The sequence below is a fragment of the Triticum aestivum genome, chromosome 2A (assembly GCF_018294505.1).
Source record: "Triticum aestivum cultivar Chinese Spring chromosome 2A, IWGSC CS RefSeq v2.1, whole genome shotgun sequence".
NCBI lineage: Eukaryota > Viridiplantae > Streptophyta > Magnoliopsida > Poales > Poaceae > Triticum > Triticum aestivum.
In genome coordinates this window covers 682,323,256-682,332,604 of record NC_057797.1, presented here as the reverse complement: position 1 = coordinate 682,332,604, position 9,349 = coordinate 682,323,256, and the positions used below count along the sequence as shown (strand labels likewise).

The following is a 9,349-nucleotide window of genomic DNA, read 5'->3' as shown; positions in this document are numbered from 1 at the left end:
TCTTTATATATATATCATCATCTGTCATCACACTGTGCTGTCACGTATATATCTCTACTATTAAAAGGGGATCGAACGTCGTGATGGTTCGACCTCCTCCTTCCCTCCTCCTCTCGATAGATCCCACACAATCCACGTTGAGAACCAACCAGCCTTCCACTACGATAAAAAGAAAATGAAAAACAACCTCCGTAGAAAAAGCACCCACGAGGCCACAACCAGGCACACACGTTCCCTGCCGCGAACTCTCGTCACCAAACCCATCGCTCCTCCCATCCCATCTCTCGCGAGAAAAATCCCCTACCGCCATCCAGATCGGTGATCACCTCAGGTCTCCTCCACCATTCGCCCGCCTCCCCCCCAAGGCCGTGGCCTGACTCATCCTCCCCTTCGCTCACCGCACTAGCGCAGGTGCTCATGCCTTCCTAGCGCTCAAGCGCCGCCCACGGGTAAATGATGGCTTCAGCCGCGTCAACGAGGTCGAGGTGTCCCTGACCCAGCCCTCACCCTCACCTTCATCGGAGGCCTTGCCCGTCTTGATAGGGTCGGTTACTCTTTCCCTCCCCTGTCCTGCCCTCCCCTGGAGGCGGCGACACACTCCTCTCATCTATCTCCAGGGGATGCCCTGCCCTCCCCTGGCGTGCTGGGGACCGATGACCGTGGGGAATGTGATCTGGTGGCGCCTGTCGAACATCGAGAGGTGGCAGAGCCCCGCCACACACTTGTCCCCCCTCCCTCCTCAGGATCCTCAATTTCTCATCTAAAAGGTTATGTCTGTGTGCGCCATGCCTATGGTTTCATTCCTGAATTAATCTTATCTTGAAGTGTGGTGATCTTGCATGTCTGTTTGTGTTCTCAAGGCATTCAACCTTTGCTTTCACTTCTTGTGCAGGTTTATGTGGATGGAACTACCACCATATCCACCCATCCTTTTGGTTTGGTCCTGTCATGCTGACGCTGTCTTTCATGATCCTATTATCTGCCTTTTAGTTTTGACTTGTGATGCTGACGCACGTTTTCTTTCTACAACTGTGATATTTCCCTCCTTCGTGGATGTATGCAACTGCATGAATGGGACAACGAAGCCGCTGTCATGAAAACTGCAGAGTGATGACAGAGATACCGAGGTGTGAAATAAAAGGCAAATGTGAAGCTCTTGCATCAATCCTCAGACTGATTCCTGCAAATTTTCCTACAGAACTACAACATGGTAGTCTTGAAGTAAATACTATTTCTGTTATTTTCTATGTGTTTTTAGCACAATAGATAGTTAATATTGTTTTTACTCTTCAAGTTCAAGATGAGGTCAACCAATTAAGAAAACAGTTTGGTGAGATAGAGTGGCAGGTTTGCTAGAATCACTGTAGCTTCTTCTGGGACGTTTTTCTTTTTTGAGGAAACTATTTTGTTTACACCATCCTATTGGCATGTCTATGGCATCAGTGAAACTTAAACGAACACTTCTAGGCTAGATATTATTAAGGTGTACATACATTGACCCTTTACATGGATCTTGCCATATTTATTTGCCAGTCATTTGAGCTATTTGAGAAACTTGAAGGCAAGCTCAAGGAAATACATCATTACCTTTTAGTTTATTTTTGAGTTGTTGGAATCAATCTGGAAAACATCATCCTATTGTAGATACAATATTTACTGGTTTATAGTCTTATACTCTGTTTGACATTACACATTACGGAAATAGTGAGATTATGCTTATGCCACTGTGCTGACAGAGATTGGCTTATTAATAGTATGGAGAGGACAAGATCGAAAAGGACAGTGATATAAGGAAAACGGGGAGTGGAAGAGGAAGAAAGTTGGGATGACAATTATAAATAGGTTAGTACTTCGAATCTTTATGCACTGAGGTATTCTTTGTGGTAGAAATAAGTGTTTTAATAGGCTCATGATTTTGGTGAAACAGTATGATCTATGTGTGTTCCTTCACATGGAAAAATATGAAAGGGTACCCATTATAAAATCATAGACCAGCAGTGATGTATCATTTCTTTGTCTTTCATATTGCAAATATGGCTCACATGGCCGCACTCTGCAGAATATCGAGTTTGATGATGATGATAATTGGAACCAAGAGGAGGAAGCAGGTAAGTTTCATTTGATTTTCTGTTCATATGGCGGCTAATGTGACCAGATATGTAAGTCTGGATTGGTTTACTTTCTTGTAGGTTCTACACTTACAGTTTTTAGTACTTGCTTCTTGTTGCCTCTCAGTGTATCACTAAATAATCAGTGTTTTGGGTACTTGCTTCCTGTTGCCTCCCAGTGTATCACTAAATAATCAGTTGACCAGTGTTGGCAATGGTGCATCGATCCTATTTAGTTCTGGTTCTGTATGCCTTCCCAGATACAACTTATACCCAAAAATATTAGCATACACATTGATATTAGTTGTGGGAGACTCGGCTATGCCGGCAATGCCTCCAATGTGGTGGTGGTCATGGTGGACGCCACCATGTGCACTTCAGCTCATCCGGGTGTAGCCGGAGTGATTTCCTTCGCAGTTCAAGTCCGGGCAGTTTTTTATGTGCATGTAATCCCGTTTTGCTTGGTCCCTAGCATTATTAATTTTATTTTTCTACCAATAACAACCAAGTAATGTGTGCATGTCCATGTCTTAGTGTAATTCTCGGTTAGTTAGATCTTACCGATGCATGTGCTTCGTGGGATGCCACGAATCCAGTGCAAGCAGCGTCGCAGTGGCTGGGTTCAGGTGGACATGGGATGGTTCATCCGATATACCTACCCACTAGCTATTCTCTCTTTTTCAGTAGTATTTTAAACGACAGTAGTTGACCATATAAATAAGAGGAAAAAACCAGAAAAGGTTGCAAGATTTTTACGCAATGGAAATCATTTGTTTGCGTGCTCGCGTGTGTGTAGGCGCGCTTGTTCTTTCATGTCCAAATACTTGTGTAGTGTTGTGAGAGAGATCCAGCAACTTCAGTTTTTGTCATGCAGTTCCTTGAGTCATATACATCTCTTGTGTCATTTAGATACATCATGTGTACAGGGAGCAAGCGCCACATTGCTACATTTAATGCTTTGGTGTGCTCTCACGCTCCAAGCCATTGTCCCACACTCCAAACTGCATATATTGACTGTGATATGAAATTGTAATTGCTCATAATTTAAATTTTTGACACAAGGCAGGAGCCAAGAATACTAGCTTGCCTGGGAGAAGATATGTAAGAGAGTATATTAGTTTACCTTTTGAGGGAAGAGTATATAATTTAAGAATAAGGCACATCTGTGTGACATGGAAGCTCTTAACAATGGTTAGCGTATGGTTGCCAAGTTATTTCTATGGTTCATCTCAAATTGAGCGTCTTGATACTTCATATGAAAATTTGGTTGTAAAAATTTGTTTGCCACAAGACACACTTTTTTGTATGAAAGAAATATGTATAAAATTCCTCGAAGCATTGTCGAAAAGCAGGTTCGTATGTCTGAGTGTCTGACATGCCTTTCTTTTTCAGTTTTTCCTGCCAGAAAGAAAGCAAGTGACTTATTTAATCTCAGAGATATGTCCCTGTTATCAGTTTTGAGGAGTCATTGTTCCAGTCACACAAAATGTTGACAGATGTATCATTTACAATGACCGTTCAATTGTAATTTCAGTGCCATGTCATAAAATTTGAATTCACCACTTCAGCCCCTTCCATAAGGTAGTTCTCTTTCTATGACCTGAAATCACAAAATCCATTGCCTGTGATTTAGTCTTCTATACCAGCATAGCAAATTGGCAATGTAAATGATTACCTATGGCGGTGAAGTTATGTGTAGCTACAAAATCTTTCTCTGTCAGTCTCAAGGGGGCAACAAGGTCATCCAGTTTGTTCATTCATTCAATTCTTTTTGCTTTGCAGATATTGCATCAAAGGCCGGAAGTGAACCATGCAATACATCAATCTAATATGAGTTATAATCGGCTGACCATGTAGGATGTACCAATTGTAATGTATTACACTCCATATTTCCTTACATTTGTGGCATGAAATTTTTATTCCTCTCATTTGTCCTTTTTTTTGTTCTGTCTCTTAAATTCGTGAATTGGAAGTTATGTTGTTTCAGATGCTTAATGTGCGATGAAGCAGATGGTGTTCGGAAATCCAGCATCTGACTCCTGGTTTTGGTCTCAAGACTACAGTAAAACAATGGAGCAAACATGGTTCACTGCAAAATTTACTTAATACAACTACAGTTATAAATTTCTGAGACGAGGAACATAGTTGATCTTCATTAGATCTATTCAATTACCCAGAAAACCCAATTTTTTAATTGTTCTTCACATTAGGTGCCTAGAGTTTTAAGTGTTTTGCACTTGCACCCTGTAGCCAGCCTTTGTTTATGTGCTATTCAGTCCAACAAAACAAAATGCTAGAGCGAAAGTAAATCTTCGGAAATGAAATCACATATTGCCATGCATGCTCAATGCATATTTCTGAAGTAGAATATTTCATTGTGTCCATATACATTTTTTTATTCCGTGGCAACGCACGGGCACTCAGCTAGTACTGCAGTAAAAACTTGATCGAGCGGGCATGACACAATCGGTTCGACCGTTCGCACAATGCTTTCGTGTTTAGTCCAGCTGTGCAGGACAATGTGAACGCCACGCCTGCTCGGCTCGCTCTGTCGCCTCCAGCTGCCCCCGGCGTGCGCTCGCGTCGCTATAAAACAAGGCAGCGCGGAGGCGCACCGTCATTCAACCAGTAGTATCTCGCAAAAGCCACCCAAGACGAGTCGCTTCTCCCTTTCTCCGGCCACCGTCGCCCATCCGCAATGGCGCCTACGGCAACGACGACGACGACGGCGGCGGAGCAGCAGCAGCACCCGAGGAAGGCGGTGGGGCTCGCGGCGCACGACGCATCCGGCCACCTCTCGCCCATCCGCATCCCCCGAAGGTACGCACGCACGCACGCTCCCCTATCTAGCTAGCCCATCCCCATCCCCTGTCCGTCTCTTGTCGGAGACACACCGGCAGTCGCCATTGCGGGGAATCGTTCCGGTTTGTAATTTCTACGCCTGCGCTAGCTCAGCTGGGGCTGTGGGAACAGACTCAGTATAGGCCTGTGCGCGTCGTGCTAGTTTGCGGTTCAGATCAAGCACACCAATTAAGTGCAAGCTTGAGACTCTGAATTTGGTTCCGTGGTCAGTGTACGCGCGTAGCTGATCTTAATTTCGTATCTCAAGTAAACTACGACCTGTCACTTCGCCCCATGCGGAGTCGGAGAAGGGACAATATTATTTACGCCATATTTTCCCGCAAGTGGTACTACTCAAGTAACGGTCGAGCCTTCTTTTAGTATTATACTGTTCTACAAGGAAAATATACTTACTACTTCTTGCTCAGCCTCTCGAACCCTCTTGTTCCAAGCGATCGACAGTGATTTCTGAAGAATCAGTAAAGTAAAACGGAGTTGCTAAATCTCGGACGATCGAGATTTGACGAAGTCTTAGTCGATGCTATACTCGTTAGATCCTACGTAGAGATCCGTGTAAAATTTTCTTTTAGTTTTTTTTCGTTCTTCCTTTTTATGTTCTCTCACTTGACTAAGACTTCGTTAAGTATCAGTTGATTGAGATCTAGCCATACCCAAAGTAAAATCATTGTAGCCAGGTTGCAACTCACAATATCAACTATGAAATTCTGGCGACTTCAGTTCTGAGTTGGTGATAGGCAATTAAGTAAGAGTAACATGCAGGTAGAGCTGCCGATGCTAAACCTTTACCCATTCACTGCTCTCTGCATCATCCACACACACATCATACCAGATCGGGTCAGACCTCAATTCAACTGCAGCTGCAGGTACCGAACCTTCATTCTTTCCTTGAAAGTTCTTGGAGTGAAGGTGAATTTTATCGCTGCCCCTGCAAAGAACTTATGGTGCCCGCCACCAACCTGATCTTTCTGGCTGCTGCATACCTCAGTCCACAACATGTCCTGCCATCCGCTACGTATACTCGTTTCGGCCTGGGCCTCCTTCTTCTCTAGCTGGCTGGCAGTTACTATGCATTAATTCAAGGCAATTCAATTGCGTTGCTACGTATATGTACGCTTGGTGGAACGTCAAGTTGTTCATCGCCCCGCTCCTGCCTGCTGCACCCGCACATGGCTGAGTTTATGGGAGATGGATGAAGATGCCCCACTGTCCCCGAGACCGGATTCAGCCCGCAGAGAGGATTTGTTACAGTTTTTATCTCGTTTATTGTGCCGGCCAGCTCAACATGTTCTCTTTTTTTTTGCGAGTAGGCCAGCTCACCTTGTTGATGTTCGCTTGACCATGCATGTGTCCTCTGTCAGCTACAACAGCAGTGCAAACCCTTCGTAGGAGGCAAGACATACGAAAGGTCGCAAGACATATATGTAGAAGGGCACACGCCGACACGCGGTTAATCTCCTACTAGTAATGCAAGAGATCGGACAAATAAACACTCCATCTGCCCCGAATGACTTGTCGCTCAAATTAGTGGTAGATATATCCATTTGAGTGAAAAGTAATCTGGGACACGTAGGAAGTAGTTTAAAGAGTTGGTGTTATCAGTAACTAGTTGAATTTTCAGATGCAAATCTCGAATGATTAAGGTTAGTAGTCTCCATTGTCATTGTGAGCTCTGAATATGTACCCCGCGTCAGCAAATTGCAGTTCTGAGACGTGCTCATGGGTGAGAGTGCATGGCAGAGGAGATGGTTGTGTTTCTGACACGATCCCTTCCGATGCAGTAGAATCGTCTGGACTGGTTCGTGAGAATCTAATATCGCCGTTAATTCTGCAGGAGCACTGGTGACGACGACGTGGCCATAAAGGTGCTCTACTGCGGCATCTGCCACTCCGACCTGCACACCATCAAGAACGACTGGAGGAACGCCATCTACCCCGTCGTCCCCGGGTAAACTTCACACATCACTCACAGGAGCCACGAGATCGCCAGGCTGATCACCGTGCCACAACTTGTTATAATCACCGATTATATGGTTGCAGGCACGAGATTGCCGGGGTGGTGACGGAGGTCGGCAAGAACGTGGCGGGGTTCGCGGCCGGCGACAGGGTGGGCGTGGGCTGCATGGTGAACACCTGCCGGGCCTGCGAGAGCTGCGAGGAGGGCGCCGAGAACTACTGCGCCAGGGTCGTCCTCACCTACAACTCCCGCGACAGGGACGGCGCCGTCACCCGCGGCGGCTACTCCGACCTGGTCGTCGCCGACGCGCGCTTCGTCGTCCGCTTCCCCGACGCCCTGCCGCTCGACGTCGCCGCGCCGCTGCTCTGCGCGGGCGCCACCGTGTACGCCCCCATGCGGCGCCACGGGCTGGGCGCGCCCGGCAGCCACGTGGGCGTGATCGGCCTCGGCGGGCTCGGGCACGTCGCCGTCAAGTTCGCCAGGGCGTTCGGGGCGGCGAAGGTGACGGTGATCAGCACGTCGCCCGGGAAGCGGGAGGAGGCGCTGGAGCGGCTGGGCGCGGACGCGTTCGTCCTCAGCACCGACGCGGCGGAGATGAAGGCCGCCGCGGGCACCATGCACGGCATCGTCAACACGGCGTCCGCCGCCGCGTCCCTGCACCCGTACCTGGCGCTCCTCAAACCCCACGGCAAGATGATCCTGCTCGGCATCCCCGATAAGCCCCTGCAAGTCTCCGCATTCGCTCTCATCGGCGGTAAGTTCAGCTTCGATTGTGATCTTCCTTCATCACCCAGAAAAATCTTATGATCTTCCTTCATTCAGAAAAATCTTGCCTTGCGAGCTTCCCGGTTTGATCTTTTACTGCGACCGAACAGGCGGCAAGACTCTTGCCGGGAGCTGCATGGCGAGCATCAGCGAGACGCAGGAGATGCTAGACTTCGCCGCCGAGCATGGCGTGGCGGCGGACGTCGAGGTGATCGGCGCCGGGGAGGTGAACGCGGCCATGGAGCGCCTGGCCAAGGGCGACGTCAGGTACCGCTTCGTCATCGACGTCGGCAACACCCTCAAGGCGGATTGACTAGGGAGCTCGCCGGCTCTGCTCTGTAGCGTGATCTGCCGGCGAGATCAGTGGCCAAATCCAGCAACAAAAACACCCGATCGCTACTCATGCCAATAAATGCAGAAGTCCGTATATGATTCTGCTCAATCTGGCTTAATGTAGTGCTGTACTGAACCCTGCTTCTGCTCAATGCAGTATATACGTAGTATGTTTGCGGAGTGTGACATGTATATGGATTTTCTGAGAGTGAGAGAAAGGGAGATAACAAACAATGCAATATGCAACATCTTTCCTTCATATAAATACGATAAAATTCCTTAACTATACGCCACAAATTAAGTACGATATCATGCTCTTTGCAACAGGAACCATACATATATACTCCCTCCGTCCGAAAAAGAATGTCGCGACAGCATTCTTACAGAAAAAAACCCTCCAACTTTCTCTGACCAAACCCACGACGGCTGCTGCGGAAGTCGACCCCGACGATGTCGGCTCCTCCTCCAAATCCTCCTCATGCTTATCGGCCTCATTCCCAAGTGCTCTGCAAGTCTGAATTTTTTACTGTAAGTCTGGAATTTTGATCTTTACCGTCAAGTCTGAAGTTAGCGGTAACTCTGAAGTTCGTGTTCATGTCAAGTTAGTGGTAACCACTGAAGTTTGTGGGTACAGTTGCTTGGCGTTCACACAAGAAGCTGGTGTTTCTGTCAGATCTTTGAAAGTACTAGTTAATTGCTCATGTGTTGCAACGGAACATACATATTTTGACGGCTCATCATCTATCGTGTCTAATATATGCCTTTAAATTCATCACACTGACCCACATATATTGTTAAAAAAAGGGATTCATGATGCAAATCAAGGGGTCACATGCTTTAAATATAAGTCATATCGGTGGTCATTACAGAGAGGGAGAGTAACAATATAGAGAGTAACATTACAATGAGAGAGAGAAAAAGTAACATTTCACACTGACACACATAGACTGTTTTTGACCGATTACAGTATATTTTTTTGGCCTACTACAGTATAGCCTAGAAGCTTGAAAATTAAGAGGGCAATTATCGTTGACGAAGACTCAGCTACACCGGAGGGTGTTGTGCCAGCGTGATTGCGCTGCGACCAACACGACAGTGCGTATCCCTGGAAGCCAAAAATTGGGGCATGCGGCCTAGTCAAGGTAACATATACAGTTCAGAGCTTGTAGTGGTCATTGGAATAAACAGTGTAGTCTTCATCTACAGAGGACCCCCGCTACTGTCCGTGAGTGCACAAGGGACGCAGCCGGCGGAAGGTGGATGTTGGCGTACACATCGGCACAGTCATTGGGCAAGCTGCGCTAACAGAGAGTGACCTGGAGCGCCC

General features: G+C 47.0%; 1 protein-coding gene and 1 long non-coding RNA gene across 3 annotated transcripts; both read left to right on the top strand.

Moving 5' to 3' along the window:
• Positions 1-204: 204 nt before the first annotated feature.
• LOC123190202 (uncharacterized) lies at positions 205-3,883 on the top strand. Of its 2 annotated transcripts, XR_006496213.1 has the most exons (5): positions 205-767; positions 893-1,210; positions 1,737-1,842; positions 2,060-2,108; positions 3,501-3,878. It is a non-coding gene; the product is annotated as an uncharacterized lncRNA (long non-coding RNA). The 2 variants fall into 2 exon arrangements; XR_006496212.1 differs by having other exon boundaries at positions 206-767; positions 2,060-3,883.
• Positions 3,884-4,474: 591 nt separating this feature from the next.
• On the top strand, positions 4,475-8,192 carry LOC123190200 (cinnamyl alcohol dehydrogenase 7). Its single transcript, XM_044602798.1, has 4 exons — positions 4,475-4,928; positions 6,802-6,915; positions 7,008-7,678; positions 7,800-8,192. Exons 1-4 carry the CDS (start codon positions 4,807-4,809, stop codon positions 8,000-8,002), a joined length of 1,110 nt encoding a protein of 369 aa, XP_044458733.1. The 5' UTR covers positions 4,475-4,806; the 3' UTR covers positions 8,003-8,192.
• Positions 8,193-9,349: the final 1,157 nt, after the last annotated feature.